At 34.9% G+C, this 18709-nt stretch overlaps 1 protein-coding gene across 1 annotated transcript; it reads right to left on the reverse strand.

The window, feature by feature from the left end:
* Positions 1-1369: 1369 nt before the first annotated feature.
* On the reverse strand, positions 1370-17512 carry LOC121318225 (F-actin-capping protein subunit alpha-2-like). The gene is given in 10 exon segments (XM_041254677.1): positions 1370-2550; positions 3158-3220; positions 3825-3896; positions 5179-5257; positions 5625-5704; positions 6353-6559; positions 7075-7140; positions 7798-7853; positions 9418-9481; positions 17429-17512. Coding segments are annotated over 10 exon segments (867 nt in total). The 5' UTR covers positions 17468-17512; the 3' UTR covers positions 1370-2409.
* Positions 17513-18709: the final 1197 nt, after the last annotated feature.

The following is an 18709-nucleotide window of genomic DNA, read 5'->3' on the forward strand; positions in this document are numbered from 1 at the left end:
TTGCTTATAAACATCGCTCGAGTCTCGAGTCGGGGTTTGAAATATTTGCTCCAAAATAATGAACACGGTAACACCGTAACTAATAATGTTTTAAATACTAGCAAGATAAACATTCCATTATGTTTGCTCTATTATCATACACAGTACAATGTGATAGGCTGCATCTCATTAAATACCGTATAATTACCCTAATGTATACCAAATAGTAAATGTACACCTATCCGTTACGTAGAGCTAATTTATGTCATATTTTGGATTTTACAATGGTCGTTATGATCAAGAGTTTTTCTTTATGTAATATATATATATATATTATATATATATATATAGATATATATATATAGATATATATATATATATATATATATATATTAATTAATAGAATATTTAATTTCATACAACATTTTATTTGTATTACCAATTACAAGTGTTACCCAAATCTGTAACTTGATTGTTATTCGTGTTTGGAAGATTTGATGTTTTTGTATATTTTTATTACCAATCACTATCCAGAACTATGACACTACCACTGTGTAGTGACTACACATTATCACACATGCCAATGGTCCCTGTATGGTCAAGCGAATGTCCCTCTGAACAGTTTCCAAATGTTTCAAAGTACACTTTATAGATTGTTTTAATTGCCGCTGAAAATCATGTCCTGTCTGGGGCAAACCGACAAGTTATTTGGCCTAGTTAATATATGTTCAAATTTTAGGAGTATTTTCCAACCTCAAAAATGAATTCTTCAATTATCAACAATTATCTCACAATAACTGGGATTATCTTGAGTGTTATTTTAACTCTTATTAATCCCAACTGTAAGAGGTTGCTATGCACCCAAATATATTCTACTCTGAGCCCTAAATATCACAAGGCAATATATTCTACTCTGAGCCCTAAATATTCAAACCGACAAACGTATTAATCGATGCAGTCGATGGCGTGTTGTCAACATGTATCAGCTACAGCACACCAGTTAAGTTACAACTAATGTTAAACCTATTATATATATATATATATATATATATGCTTTCTGTATCACAAGAAACCTTCCTACGGGGCTGTGAGCTCTATTACAGAATGAAGACAAGACAACAAGCTTTGAGCAGGTTTGTTTAGAATGCGCTACACAATTAGAAGTCTTGTTTATAGCGAATAAAGTGCTATGCATGGCAGGATCTTGGCTTTGTGAATTTGTAATTGGACAGTTTAAGGACCTTTTCAAAAGGCAGTATTTCCACAAATTCTAATAAATAATTGTGCAGAATGTCTCTGAAAATTACAGTTACTTTACAACATTCACTAAAGAGTATTTTTACCAATTTTTATTTCTGAAACAAAATAACAATATATTAAAAATAGAGCATCAAGTTCCTGTCATATTTATTAGCAGAGCCAATAAGACATCAGTGGAAGGGTGGGTTAAGTGGAAAATGTTACATTCCAGCAAAAAATATATACATTGTGAACACAGTTGTTTACTACTCAATTAAATAGAAAATCCATCATTAATGTAACATAAATGATATTGTACTACAGTTCATTCCAAGAGAGCGAAGAAAAGTCAAACGGACAGACAAGATTTAATACAGGTATTATATATTACAATGTGCCTTGTTATAATACAGTCATGTCTGTTTAATAAAAATAAACAATTAAACAGCAAATGTAATACAAATTTCTTTTAAGGAGTTAACATAAGCACACATTACGCAGTACAGTTCTTTGTGTGTTTTTTTTTCAAGTTGTATTAAGATACAGATCAAAAAACCCCGTTTATGAAACCTTGCCTTTCTTTTCTAGGATACATGTCATGAAACACAATTATAACCTGTGCATATCTTTGTAACCAAGAGAGAGGTTATAGTTTGCTCAGCTTACATACTATGAAGAATACAAACACTGATGACAAGACGTTATGTGATGAATAGGATGGCTGTTTGTGCAGCGATGACACAGAAAAGTTATTTTTCACAGTAATGAAATTCAATGAAGAATACATTTCAGAATATTACTATATGTTTTGCTTTTTAAAAACAAAAACTACGCTATTGGTTTAATTTAAAATAATTTATTTTAATATTTAAATGGCCTCTCCATATCATAATATTTTAAAAGGCATGGTCCCATCACCTTAATTAAAAACTACTGGTGTGACAATATTGATGTTTCTTTTTTTATTTAAGATTAAATACAGTTGTTTAAGAAACAACAAATAATTTAAAACAAAAACCCAATGGTGTGGTTATAGTAAGTTTTAATGGCAATCCTCTGTATAAAATTTGCTTATTAAAAGTAGATATCTTAAGTGTAATAAATGTTTTACATAGTGTGAGACCAAACCTTTTATGTATTTTTCAATTTACACAAGAACAATACAACAATCCAGTCATGCAATGTTCATTTTTAAGCGTTCTGCATCTCTTTTCCGATCTTGTAGCTTAGGATCTTATTCCAGTCAATCTTGGTGCGAGTAACTGGTAGCTGTCGACGTAAGGCTTTGAAAGTAGTGTCCGACATGGTCTGGTAGTTCTCATTAATGGCAGTCTTAAAAAAAAAAAAAAAGTATTAAAAAATTAACTCAAAAGAACACAAACTTACACACTACAGTATGCATCACACAGTGTAGTCACATGCATGTCAGGTGAGTATCTTAGTGATGTTTAAGTAGGCTTTAGTAAATTCAAATATAGCTTCTCAGAGGAATATGAAGCCAGCTCTAAAAAAAAAAAAAAAAAAAACACTAATAGAATGTTGAGTTATGGATTTGACAGGGAATATCTGAAATGCCTGGACTTTTGTAAATTTTACTGTATGGCGGTAGGCTTGAGATGGAGATCATACATTAAATTGTTATTGCCTTTGTATAACTTGCATTTATTGAAAAGCATTAACGTCTGATGACAGCTGCAAGACTGCCCTGTTTTCTTTCTTTTTAGCGGGACTGTTGACTAAAAATTATAGTCCAGATTAGGTATAATATGGGCAGCGACAATCCGCAATTTCCAACACTACGCCAGTAACTTGCCTCAGCCTTGCTCTGCAGGCAACTCCGAAATTTTAGGTTAGAGGGTAGTTGTAGTGCGGCAAACTGAATTGCAGTAGAATTATTCAGCATGTGAAAATAAGGAGTTTGATCAACTGACAGTCATACCTGGTATTCGTTTTCTGCAGCCTCCATGATCTTGATGAATTCCTTTGCAGCTTGAGCTTCACTCTAAATGTAAATTACATTTACTAATTAATTAAACAAATATATATTAGATCAGATTATGGTACTCAAAAAAAACAAACAGAGAACACAGAAATTAAACATCCCTGATGGCCACAATTACAACATTAAAGCAAATATTAAAACCCACAACATAATGCACCCATTCAAAGCAGCTTCCACTTTAGCAGAAAACAAGCAGTCCTGCATGTGACATTTGTTTAGTTTTATTACTATAAACATCCACTTTCACTTCCCAAAACTAAAAAAGGAAAATACTCCTGAGGATATTTCAGGCTCAGACCCATACAAGAACAGAGACGGTTTACAGGACCTCTCTGTATGACTGCTTTTTTAATACCTGAATTTTGGCTATGAAGATTTTTGTGATGCCTAATGACAATTGAAGCCAGTCTTAAAATATACTCAAATATACAGAGCTTGCCCAATATAAAAATGCCTACCACTCAGACAATTCAATAAACCCTGGGCACACGCACCACACTTGTGACTAGGCTTCTTGTGGTTTCATTTCTGTGCAAAAAGAAATTAAAAAATACAAGTGCAGACACTCTTTCAAAAGGTTTTCTGGTGATAATATTATACTTACAGAAAGAGACATAGAATCCTGAACATCTTTGTGACTCACAAGCTGAACATTTCCATCTTCATAATAGTGAACCTACAATGAAATTCACTGTATAAATACCCGTTCAAGTTCCTATTTTGTTTAACAAGCTAGAAACACACACTCAAGAGGGCCCCAGGGCGGTTTGAAAGTGGGAAAAAATTGACAGTGATAACATCCTCCACATTTATATTTACAGATGTTACACCCTTCATTTTCACATTACTGTAGCTGCCGCTGCCAGTAATTCAGATTTTATCCTCCCTCATTTCAACAGGTATCGCTATTGTCTTAATTATGTCATAAAAAATGTAACTGTTAAATTCAAATGAACCTCCTAGCACTGTGTTTGCAAGGAGGCTGGTAGAAGACACTGTTTTATGTTTAATCAGCATCTCTATTTCAAACTTTGCGATCACTTGTGCTTCCCCACACTCTTTTTGGAAGATGTCAGGGTACTGTTTAGCAGTCTTTTGCAGTGATAGTCTGTGTGCACGATTCACCCTGTAATTTAGACAGAAGCTGTTAATGGGTGCTGCCGAGTACCAAAATAAACTACAGCAAATTTAAATGCCTGTATTTCTGATAATTTTTTAAATTTATTTATTATTAAAAACAGTTTCCTACAAGACAACTTCTGCAAATTTCTGTGCAAAATTCTTCACACTTGTAGGAATTCTGAAATAATCTCTGCTATCGCACAATCCTGGAGGGATTAAACTTTTTAGTTTATGAAGAAAATAGTGTGGTGTTTGATATAAAGATGGATGCAAAATGAAATTCAAGTAGGCGAGTAGAAAACCTTGCTAGTGGTATACTGTTTCATACATGCTAACATTTTGAGAATTAAATAAATATTGTTAAATAATTGACACTTGACTTGGTATGTTTTAGATTCATAAACAAGTGTTACATTAAAGTTTGGGGAGGGGGGGGGTGGGGCCCACAATAATGTCTGCACCGGGGTCCATCATTCTCTTCCTCCGCCACTGGGGTCAAGACCAAATGGTCAATCTGTCCAGCCTATACCCAGGTAGATTCCCCAGTGCTGTAAAACATTCCAACAAAATCCAGCTGTGGCTGATCTTTGCAGGGTATAGGTTGGTCAAACTGACCATCTAATCTTTCTTTTTTGGGGGTCCACATTACTGGAAAAGGTTATTAGGATTCTAAAATGCTGCTTTCCTAACCTTTTTGCACAGCTGTCAATTTAAAATTATACTGTTTTGAAGAAACCTTTGTGCACCAGCTCCCTGAAAACTCTAAATGCATAGGTATATGACCTCTTTACGTAGTGTGCCAGTGCAGCCCTGCAATATATGCAAATTAAGCTTACCTGGATTTTCATGATGCCCATCACTTGCGTTGTTGCAGGATTGATGGTAAATTTCCATTCTGACCTCCAGCGTCCATTCCTTTAAAGTTAAATCTGTTTTAGCTTAATGTTCAAGCATATACATGATGCTGCTGAGTCAGAAAACTTTATAAGCAGTGCTTTTGATATTAAAATGCAACTCATCCATAAAAGAGGGTACATTAGGCATAAACGCAAACGTAACCAATTAAAAGGGACAATATAGAATATTAATGATATTAAACACTGCCACACTGTATTAACCACAAAGAGGCTACAAACCAAGAAAATAAGATTAAGTGTGTTTTTTTTTCCCAGTGTGACAATCCATAATAGGTCTGTTATCTGGCTATTAAATAGAAGTTGTTTTTTTTTTTTTTTTTTTGTCCTTTGATAAACTGAAATGCTTAAATGTTAATTTTTCTTACCAGAAATTTTTTGGTTGAAACTGATGGCACTCAATACATACAATGATGGTTTGATGCCCATCAACAGTCTTCCCATATATCTAGAGGGAGAAATAAAGCACTGATTATTTTAAATAAAATACAATACAATAAACACAATCTTAGTTTAATTTATACATTTGATTTTGTTCTCACCCAAATATACATAAGCATATGGAATCAAACTTTCCACATCATATAACATGTATAAGAGCAAAGGGCAATAACAATCAATTGCTGGCTCAAAAGTTTTTAGAGGTATACATATGGTATATATTTCTGTACATACATTACTTGCAGACTCAAATGTATCAGTGTTAAAATTTAGCAGTTAAAAACAGATTGAATTAGAATAGGCGGAGCGGTCTCTTTGTGCAAATGTTTTACACAAGAATTTGGGATACCAGCCCAACACTGAATGTTCTCCAAGCTTTTTACAGTCATGTCCATACAGTAGGCTTGACACTGAACAAAGTTCATAAAATACACATGTGGTAAGCAGAACTCTGACAGAATTATATTTTTATTTATTTATTTTATTTATTTATTTTTTGGGGGGTGGGGGGGGTATTAGCTCTGAGAATCCAGACTCACTTGAATGAAGGGAAACAGATGCCTCACACACAGATATGCCCACCTGATGATTATCTATCTATTACCCTTAATGGTACAGACTTCCTGAAGCTTAAAAAAGCCTGCATCATACTTACAGTGCAGACACCATTTGGGTAATGCTCCTTGACATAAGCCCTGACCACACTGTCCACAGCACTCCTCCAAGACTCAAGCGTGTTCTCCACATTCTGAGAGCGAGGGTCGCTTGCTTCCTTCCGCAAGTGGTCAAACTTGAAGGAAATCTTGTTCTTTGGATCCAGATATCTTCCAGTTCCAAGGTCACCATGTTCCGTGATTAAGACCTACAAATTCAACAGCACCATTTAGTAGGAAGTAGTAAGATCTGACATATCTTTGTAATATTTTTTAAATCATTCACCACTAAAATTGAGGCTGCATTGTTGCTGTTTTTTTTTTTACTCTGTACCAGTATTGCTAGACCATTTTCTGATAATTTGTTTAAAGGTTTTCAGCAGAGAATTCCTTTAAAGTAGGATTGTAAAGCCAGACTACTGCATACAGAACAACTCAACACTCCGATAGGTAATAATTCTATTAAATTAACATGTATTTCTAGTTCATGTCAAGCATCCAATTAATGATATTTTCTACTTTATGCAATATTTTTCCAAAAAACGTACACAAGATAAAATCTAATGGCGTAAGGCAGTGGTCTTCATTGAGCGGCACACCTGTCCTACATATAAATGATTTAAATCACATTGAACCATTAAAAGAAAAGGTAATGATAAGGGCACAGCCCTAGTTGTCAATTCTGAAGACCACTGATAAGCCTTTTATATGTTTCATCACGTACCTGTTCGTCGTACCCATCAACTTTCACTGGTGTAAACTGGTCCACATTGTACTGTGCAAAAATGCACTAAAAAAAAAAAAAAAAAAAAAAAATGAATACAGTACTTTACAAAAGGCAAAATTAACAATATGCTGTGTTTAAGAGGGTCTAATTATGAGAAGCAACATTTTGCACAGTTTGAGTAGCTCAGCTAAGGTCGGGCTTGATATAATCCCTCTGAACACATGAAACACATATTAAATGTAAAGAAATATATAAAAAGAATATGAAGAACATGAAGATTAATACAACTCCAAGTTTCTATGGCTGTAATAACACTACTACAGTTAAAGTCCATATACTGTACTAAAAACTAATCCAACCAATTCAGTGGAACCTCTTTTCCTTACTAATGTCCATCAGTAGAAGATACTTTAGGTTAATGTCTGCAACATTCTCTTCCCAGGCCACTCATACTGTTCAGTACCACAACGGGAATATACCTAATGAAAATAAAGTCTCATTTTACAGACATTAAAATGTTCACCTTAAGCAAAGCAAACCTATAGCAGAAAGGATTCACTGTGAAATGAACATTACCTAACAAAGTGCTAGCTGTGGGATGCATTACGTATCAGTCACTCATCAGTCCACGTACTGAGATTCTTGACAATACAGTATGGTACTGTGAGAAACACTTGTAGTTTCACTGAAAAAGTGAGAAATACAAAAATGGTAAAAGACTTACTAAGCTGCACCTTCCCTGAGAAGATTGTCATCGTTGAGCAGCAATCGCACATCTGAAATGTTAAAAGACAATCTGTTAGAAAGGTGTACAAACTAGTACAAAAGGATAGGACTTGTATTGTTATATCTGAATAGCAAAAAAACACAGTATCAGAAGTGCTAAATGTTTCCAAGAACAGTCAGGAAAATCCATGTATTGTAATAAGACAAAAAAAGCAAATAAGTTTTTAATTCTACTTATCCAAAGAGCAGGGCAACGATGGCTACACTGTTTCCTCTAAGGGCCTCTAAGCTGATTAGATCCCAGTATGGTGGTTGTTAAGGGTAATATTAATTTCCGAGTTTCCCTTTCAAAAACACTGGCAATATAGCAACTGAACCGAGACCACTTCAATAATTACAGTTGTATGACCTGACCAGATTCAAACTGAGGCTCTCTGTTGAAAAGAAATGTATTATTCATATTTAGGTTAATACTGTATTTAACTATAAACATTAGAGCCGAGTTGTTTTGTACAAATAAGCTGTGTTACGGGAGAGTAATTTATTTCTCTGTGCCATAACCGTTAGGGAAAGGTTTTGGTAATGTGCCTTTCTGCTTGATTGTCTTGAAATGTGATGAAGCATACCACTCAAACTAATCTACCACAAAGACAATTCCATTTTAAACAGAAACTGTATCTGCACTACACTGTAGCACCAAAATGTGAATTGCACTGTTAAGATATGGTTTACTTTACTATCATTATGTTTACTGAAGAGTACTTGCCTTCATACACAAACTAATTTCAATACAACTATCTTATTTTGGGACCTGGAAGTTAGGTGAACTTGTTCCCTGATTTCAAACTGGAGTGAAGGCAAACAATAGCAAGTCTAGCCCAAGGAAGCATCAAACAAGTTGAAATAAGGTTATATTATAACATATCATCAATAGCAGTATTATTATAACTGGTAATTTTTTTGAATTAGTCCTTATTTTGCACCAAAATAGTTGTGTTCTTCACTTTGGTATGGGGGTATTCGCAATTTTGTCTCCAAAGATGTTGCTAGAGGTAGTGATCGCTTCCTATTGTGATGGATTTGTCTGCTGATAGATCTCCAATAATTATTCAGCACAAAACACTCACTGGGTAGGAACTCATTCAGCCGAACAAGCATTACAATTTAGACTCTCCAAAAACCTGTCAAAGTCCATTCTGAGGCCTACTGTCTTACAACAAGTCCCTGGGCTGTTTCATGTTTAATCTCACTGCTACATTTCCAGCACAATCAAATTCTGGACGCGTAAATTTATTAGTTCCCTTGATCAATGAGCCTCTTTGAGAAAAGATCCTCCATCACAAAAAAAAAGGCAATTTGACAAGTCCTAGCAGCTAGTTTGTCAAAAAGCAAGCTCAGATGTCGTTTCTGTCTTTGAGAAACTATTGCCGCAATGTAAATACATAAAAAAATCTCTGTAGGAACTTGCTCTACAGTATATCACTGCCCGACAACCTCCTCTGTCTTAGATGTGAGGTTGAAATTAATTTAGGGGATATGCTACAGTGAATGAAAGTGTACACTAAAATGAAAATGTGTGCGTGAACAACAAAAATATGTATATACAGAACTTACCATTGAAAACTTCATTAAACTCTCCTGGGGGTGCGTGAATGACAAAGTTAGCTGCTATGCGTACCTGCAATTAGACAACATTTAGAGAAATTGATTAGCATACTGACCCCTTTTCATTAACTGCTTTTTTTTTTCCAAAATTTGTTTATAGAATCCAGAGATACAATAAACAAAACTGCCCAGTATCACAGTTCAAATGAAAAACATGCACCCTTCAAGTAGCTTTTTGTATGATATACTGTAGAACTAGAGGTTTCTTTTAAAAGTAACATTGTGTATTTCCATTGCTTAAAAACATACCCCTACCCTCTGGGCAATGTATAAATCTACTATAAAATGTGAATACTAGAATTGAAACAATAATGAAAAGGAATAACACTTCTTCTGCATCACTTATTTTTGCCACTTCCAGCATATTTTTTTGCTTTTGTTGACTTCCATTTAAAATGTTCATTTTTTATTAATTAAACAAGATGCACAATACACATATACACAACAACATAGTTTATCCTTGATCTCTCTTTAAACTATTTGAAATTGTTTTTGTGGGGGCAGACACAGAACCAAAATATCATAAACCTCAGCTGGAGAACACCTTTCAAACATTGGCGTTGTCTACAGCTCTGTATTTAGGCCTGGCTTTGTTTGTATTTACTACTGGGAAATTTTGTAGCAAGTCCTGTTTGCAGTCGCAGCTGAAAGTGACAGTCAGCGTTGCAGTGTAGCCTGCTCTCCCTGTGCTGTGCATGACCATAGATGGGCATACAAATGTGTAAGATAATCCCCTGAGTAGCCAGAGCCTGGGGGTGCAGACTGACACTGCTGACTGTGGCTTGAGAGACACTGAGATAGCATACATGTCCATTCTGTACTGTCAGAAGTCCTGTCCTATCCAGCTCATGCATTTCAGACCTGAAACAAACTCAGCTCATTTAAATCTAATTTATAATTACTGTGCAATTGAACAAAAAAAAAAAAAAAAAGACATCAAATATTTTATTTTTTTAATTTACAAACACACACAAAAAATTCTAATAACCAGTTCATGTTTGGAAGACAATGTAAAACGAGCTATTTGACAGCATATAGTTATTGTATTGTCTTTAATAAGGCATGTTCAATTAATTTTTTTCTGAGTCAAGAGATGCTCGCAACTGATTTTATCTTAAACTTGTTGATTGATAAATCTAACTGGGGAAGTACAGAACAAGCAGAATTTTTTGCTGATCCCTGTGATAACATAGAGATAACTACTCTTCGATGTAACTTCTGTGAAAAGCACACGCATGCTTTGGCAGCTGAATGAAGTATTTGCTCACATACTGTCAGCTCCCCCTCCAGAAATTGCAACCACAGTAATGCTCTTCAAGTTTCCATGCTGTTGACAAATAAATACACACACTAATATATATATATATATATATATATATATATATATATATATATATATATATATATATATATATATATATATACACACACATACATACACACACACACACACACTCTCGTGACACTGGTGTGGAAGCATATTAACCCTTTAGCCCTGTTAGCAAACTGATGCTTAATTTGGGAATGGTATATACATAGGAAAGGACAGACAGGTGTCTTAGCCTCAACATACCTGTAATTCACCAGGTATAAGGTAAGATATTTCAACATGACTGATCATTTTATTGAATATCTTGATAACAAAAAAAACTATTGTAAGTGACTGCAGCAGCAGTTGATGATGCACAGTTCACCCCCTAGTCTCTGCAACTTGCTTTGGATAAAAGCATCTGCTAAATAAGTAATTAATAATTAATAATTAATAATAATAGACTATGTGTAAACAGGATTTTTTTCACATGTTGAAAAAAACAGGTCACAAAGTTCAAGCCACTCAATCTCCGGTCAGGCCAGTATAGAAAGTAGTTGATTGGTATGCCGAGACCAGGTGGCATTTGTTACTGTAACCCGTAAACACTGCAGTTGTAGTTCCAATGATGGAAAGAGCAGACCTGATTATGGCAGACCCACAGTAAAACAGACTATCCTGAAAGATCAAAGCCTACCATCAGCATTTCCACCTCCAGTACCACCCCACACACCTGCACATCATTCACTGATTTCTAACCACAAGATAATGCTGGACAATGAAACAGTCCTCCCATCCATACAGTAGCTTTGTACTATTCAACAGGGTAAGGGCATTTCTTAATAATGTATCAATTGTCCCTTTTACTATTGTAGATGCATATTTATTTTAAGTTTTATTTTTTCCTCAAATTGAGGGTGGGAAATTTGGGCTGCGTCTTAAAATCGAGGGCATCTTAAATTTGAAGGAATACTGTATTTAAAACTTTTAACGACAACAGCGATTTAAATGTTTGAGTGTGTTTTGCTGGATTAGACCAAGTTAAATAGTCATGAAACTCTCCTTGATCGATGTTGGTTTGTTTTATTTTTTAAAGACAGATAAAAGATAGTACTGTAGTAAAGAAAAAGCAAAAACATGTACTTTTTGCTGATTTCAGTCATTTCTCTGTATAGAGTGCTTTGAAAGCAGAAATGTGCAGTCCGGTAATAGATGCTTTGCAGGGTACTTTATCAGCATTGTCATCAAATTGTACACTGTGGTTGAAGATAATGAGTTCTGCAATAAGCTAAGAGTACAGAAATTTGAATCTAATAAGAAAAAACATTATTTTTCTTAATTAACTGCGCACAAAATTATGAGGTTGGGTGAGACTTGAGCACATTAATTATACAAAAGGCATTAGAGTGAGGCAACACTGGGAAAAGACTGCATTTGAAATGAAGGGACACATTACAACTCATTATTTCGAAATATCCAACAAATGTACACTGCTCATCCTCTGTTTTCTACGGAGCTCAGAAGTTCTGTTAGTGCTCAATAACAGAACAGCAAGGCTCAGAGAGATGACACCTGTTCTAAACCACTGCTTACTGATTAAACACTTCACATTTATGCTCAGGCCCTCCAGTCCCAGGCTTTGACTCAAGAATTCCATTATTACTTTGAACATTGTCAGTACCCCTTAAAATTAGGCTATTGTACTTTGTATATTTGTTTTTATGATTAGGTACACCACCACTGACAGAGGTTACAGTTACAGTACAATAACAAGAGCAGACCAGGTCATGGTTAAAGTACATTTAGTTAACACAATAATTCCAGTAAAACTTATTTAATACAATTTATTTATTACCATCACTTTGCAGATCATTAATTGTTCCTATTTGAAAGATACACACATTATGTTCAAGGTTTATTTGATTTTTAATGGTATTTTTTTCATAGCATTTGCAAACAAAGCTGGTGAACATCTCTTGCACTCTTTTCTGTGCTGCACTTCCTAAATCTCTACGAAGACCCTCACTCTCTATCTAGAGTGAATCTATCTATCTATCTATCTATATATATATATATATATATATATATATATATATATATATATATATATATATATATTATATATATAGAAAACGATTGAGTGCGAACAGCTAATCAGCTTCCAGATCTAGCTGGCTTCTATTTTGCACAGATGCCCGCTGGATCAGTGAAGTGCTTAACTGTGAATTATATTTTAAAATCAATCCGCGCATAAACCTGCTATTTCCCTTAACATTCTAAACTACAGCTAATCTGATAACATAAACAGCTACTTAAACATACTTTCTGATGTTGGTCTAGACACAAGTGAAATCATGTCTGTGAGAGAACACCGTAACGAAGGCTCAATTCGCAGCTACTGGACAGCAAATCAACAGGGGAGACAGGATTGGTCAACAATTCTGTCATCGTCTGGATCCAAAATACACACTCCCTCAAAACCAGCCAGTCAAAATGCCAAACCTGTTTTAGTTCTTTCTGCACCAGCCAATTCACTCCCTGCCTCCAACAAGTTTCAAGTCAGACCCAATACTAAAAGGACTAATCAACAATTGTACACGTCCAGATAAATTATAATAAGAAAGAGTAAGACCCCAATAAATATGTTAGCAATAATAATCAAACTTGAATAATACCTTTAATAATAATAATAACAACAACAACAACAACAACAACAACAATGTTTTCTCTACATGTATGTTGTTTTTATATTCTAATTATGTTAAGGACTATTTTTCGTTGTGGAATGTTACCTGGCGAAATATCAGAAGTTCAAGGTAAATATAGATTTTAAAGTTTGTTTGTTTTTTTTAAAGAGAAAATAAATAAATAAATTGTTTTCTAATAGCGATAGAGCCCTCTCAATGATGGCTCTACCGTGTGGTAGATGACCTTGACTTTTGTTAGCGTTCTCGCATACGGCTCGGGACGCATAACTCCAGTCGCAGTCATCTACCACACTGTAGAGCCCGCATCGAAGGGCTCTATCGCTTAAATACAGCCTATTTCATCTGAATTTTTTTTTTTTCCTTGTTTAGTTTTTAGTGAAATGCCTGTAATGATCTAAAAAAACATATTGGTGTACCCTGTGTGTGTGTGTATATATATATATATATATTTATATATATATATATATATAAAGGCTGAGGCATCGTATCGTTTGACAACTATTGATAGTGTGTGTATCATTTTTGTGTAAAGGGTTTAAGCAAAGGAAACTTTACATTTTTTTTATAAAATTTGGAATCAGCCATTATTTTTTGCATTAAGCGCAGAGCTTCTCTGCTCCCCTCAGGTTTGACTCACTGAATCTGCATGCTATTGAGCTCACCGTCTCCCCCTGCCCCGCCCCCTGTGAGTGTTTACTGATGGGATTGCATCTGTGCAGGAGTTAAGAGCACTGTGCTAAAATTATAAATAATTATAAATACTGTATCACCACTCCAGAAGCACATTACAGTTTTGTTTTAACATCCCCAACATTACTGATGTTGACGATGATCAACAGAAAAAAAATAAACAAACAAACAAACAGTTTGGTATTTAAAACTATTTACTTTACTTATCATAACAGACTTTTGTGTTTGTAAGGAATACAATTTGTGTTCTCCATTGCCTGTATTACTGTCTTCATTGGGGTGTTGTAAAGTTTATATTGGGAATGTTTGCTCCTAAAAGCCATCAATAGAAGTCCATCACTTTTTTTATATAAACTACTGCAGCCTGTACAATATTTGTGTGTAAGACTGTATCTTATTATGCAAAATTTGGGAAAGACTGAAGAAAATGACAATAAAACAAAATTGCTTTCATTGTACATATACAGTACCACTACTATGTAAACACTATGGTAACGCCTATATTTGATATGTATCTTTGAGTCAAGTGTAAATATGATGTTTAAACTCTAACGACACCACATACTGTATTTTTTCTCTCATAATTATCATACAGTGCATACATGCCATCACAACACTGCAACAGCAGGGTGAAACTAAGAAAATATCACTGTGCCCTAAGCCTTTTTATTGAGCACTCCAGAAGAGTTTAACTTCCATCTAAACAACCCAAAAACAAAGCAGCACATTCCACAAACTCTGAAAAGTCAGACACTAAATTAATTTAGTTTGTTACTACAATAACAGTTTAGTTTACAAAAATATTAGAAACGTCAAAATCTAATTCCAAGTCCTTTACAAGTATTCAATACCTACAAAATGATACAGACTTTTATGATTGTGTTTGTGGAATTTGGGCACAACAGTTAACAGTGAAAATCAATTTAGTGACAATATTTTCAGGTGAAATCGGGTTTTAACCCTGACTTGAATAAAATATATATTTGTGGTGTTGAACTTATGCTGTATCTTCGTTTAACCCAAATATCCAAACCCCTAAATTTATGAGATCTGCTGTTTTCATTTAATAACGTTTTAGTCTGAAACTACTGCTCCCTAATGAAAGCCGCAGTGGTCTTGGTTGACATGTTTTCTCCACTTACTGTATGAGAATGCAGTTACCATAATGAAAAATGAAAAACTAAGATAATGAATGGATGATGACCCAACACTGCTGTATAACACTGGCTGGGTACTCTGGTTGTGGAAATGTGTGAATGTGAATCCTCAACATTTTGTAAGTATTTTCAGTTGTCCAGACAGCATAAGAATAAGCACTGAAACTCACATGCAAGAAGAGCAATTTAAATCAATTCAGCGGGTGATTTTGAATAAGTTCAGTAGGCTGCAAGCGTCCATCAAACACATGGTAGCAGTAGTAGCAGCACTTACTCTCAGAACCATTGCGGCACTAAAAAGACTTCCTCTTGCACATTATGTATACTCAGTTGCACTGAATCTGCTGACCGAACAGTCAAAAAGAAACATAAATGATTTGTTTATTCCTACAAATAGTAATAACTTCATGTCTATAGTCATGCAGTCATCATCAACATGGAACTGCACAGCAACACAGTAATCAATATTGATAGTTGATTATAACTTATTTTCACATAATGCACAGATCTATTAATACTATAGTCTTAAAAAGTTTGCAACTGCCCAGATTACTCTAACAATGTCCTTCCAAGATAAAGTCTCTGAATTAAATTGGCAGAATCTTTACCTGACTGCTACAGTTGGTGTTTGACCCTAGGGGGTAAGGACATGTATAGTATCACTACACAGGCCACAATAATGAAGCATATCAAACTATCAAGATAAATTCTATGGTGTAAAAAGTTAATGTTAATGTGTAAAAAGATCAACGATTACTAAGGGACTTTTATTGAAAGAAAAAAAAATTCACAGCCATTTATTCAACATTCAAAAACCAGGTAATTTGTCTGTATGGCTTCTGTACTGGAGCTTTAAGTTTTCTACATTTTTCAGTCTGGATTTCCTAAAACAACATACCAACTAATTAAGAAAACACTGGGAGAGTAGTTGTGGAGTATTTTTGGAGTATTTCAAATATTCCATGAATGAAAAAAAAGCTGCAGTTTTAAAGTTGGTCACTGTTTCTGATGTGTTCACTTTTCTATGAGAATTAAAATATTTGGCACTTTCAGCACAGACAAAAAAAAGTCTCATTCTTACTGTACTGTTAATGGCCCAGTGACTTAAAATAAAATAAAAAAAAACATGTCATCTAAGCATGCAGACCTTTCATGTCTATATACTGGAAACGTGCTGCCACAAAGCAGAAAGACCTTAAACATTTAATAAAGCATACTGGGAGGTAATTATTCTTTAAGTTTGACATAGACACTATGAAACGTCCACCGGTAAACAATAGCAATCCATGGTGCCCTGATTATACTGTTATCAAATCATCTCTAACCGGTCTGTCATCCGGAGTGGAGGTTGGTGTGATTCAAGGCTGCATTGTTATCCCACCCTCACAACGCAAGAAACCGTATTTCCTCCTAATGGCACAGTTCTATTACAGATGTTTCTATCAGAACTGTGCTATTATATATCATCCCCTTTCCCTTGCGCTTGTGTCCCAACGGCTGTCTGTCTCGCTGAATACAGACAGTGCCAGGGAGAGTACCTACCCTATGTGGGCCTGTGCGGTTAGAGCAATGAGTCTCCGTGCAATGAACAGGCACATTGAAGAATTTCACCTTGCTCAGGTATTTTCAGTGTACATATACGGTCACAATCAGTGCCACTGGCAAATGGGTGCGTATAAATACACATCCTATCTAGATAATTGAACAAACAACAACACGACCTAGCATAAAAACGCGTGCATTGTAACAGATCGATTCATTTAAAACGCCAGAAAGTGAACATAACGACTTTCCCTGACCCACTTCAGCGCTGCAAATAGACTAGGCGGCTATATGCAGCCCGGTTCCTATTTGTTGCTATCAGACCGTACAAGGATAGGCGTCCCCGATCGACATTACAGGAACGGAAGTTGGGCAGGGACTGGTTAGCTAAAAATAATAATAGTTGATGGCCGAGCATTGAATCGCTAATTGCTGCAAAAATAAGTATTTTCTAAATGACATGCTGTAGGTCACAACAAAGCGGATTGTAATACTGCTAAACGTCAGGTTTTTCGTAAGCAATGCACTGATATAAGACGCTTAGCATCCCCTACCTTCTCCTCTTCAGATAACTGCTCCTCATGATCTGCCATCTTTCCTTCCGGCACGACGTCTCATTGAAGCCGAGTTTGACGTCATCAGAAGGGAGGATTACCGCACGGGCACACGCTAGAGCCACGCAAACAGTGAACAGGAAGCGCATATCTACGTAAAAACAATTCTGTACAAAACTGACACACTTCTACAGTTCCCAATCCCTGGAATTGTCATTGTTCCAGTCTTTCAGAAAGACCAGTCTGTATTCAAACTTGAAACAGTACTCTGTGCTGTTTCCACGTTTTAAATGTAAAACATGCTCCACATAAAGTGTTGTATAAACCAAGTTTTATAATTTATTATTATTATTATTATTATTATTATTATTATTATTATTATTATTAAATATCTAGTCTTCAACTCCATAGGTAACTTCTAGGACACACCTTTGCAGTATCGTACTTAAGACACAAAAATGTATGCGAACACCATAAATAAGCACAACATTAACTAGTGAAACAAGTAAACCATCTATCTTACAAAGACTCCAAGAAATTATAGTGTTGCTCATGGTACTAAAGCAGAACTTTTTAATATAAAGACTAGCTTTGAAATAAAAATGCTCTTTTTATTATTTTCAGTATTTTTTATTGCTTTTGTTTATTTTAAATAATAAAGTAGTAGCAGATCGCCTCTTTATCGTATTGATGCTAGTTATATATTGCTATGTACAATCACTTTAGAATGAACAATTTCAAGTACAAAGCAAGTTATCTATGGTTTTAAAATAAAAAATACAAAATAAATAAAAGCATGTGGTTGTAACATCCAACTTGGTCTTCCCCTCCCTCAACAATTATTCAAAGTCCTTGAACTTGTTATTAGAGGTTGAGATAATAAATACATTTTTTGCGGCGATTTAATATATTTATATAGAGCTTTTCATAGTGGACCACCATCACAAAGCACTTTACAGTGGTAGGCTGTGAACTGTGCATTATATACATTCACTTACAGTAGGACATTGATTTAACACCTCATCCGCAGGATGGAGCACAAGGAGGTTAAGTGACTTGCTAAGAGACACACAGTGAGTCAGCCAGTGGCAGCGGTGGGATTTGAACCAGTGACAAGTCTTGGACTTTAACCACTGCACCACACTATCTCCAATGTGTTCTATTTTCAATAAACAATACGTACAGCTGGAACAACGGTGCATGTCTTCCCCTTTATGCATTGGTTTTAATTTGATTTATTAAATATGCACATACATTTTAAGAGAACCTATCAAGTTTATA

Source organism: Polyodon spathula, chromosome 7 (genome assembly GCF_017654505.1).
Source record: "Polyodon spathula isolate WHYD16114869_AA chromosome 7, ASM1765450v1, whole genome shotgun sequence".
NCBI lineage: Eukaryota > Metazoa > Chordata > Actinopteri > Acipenseriformes > Polyodontidae > Polyodon > Polyodon spathula.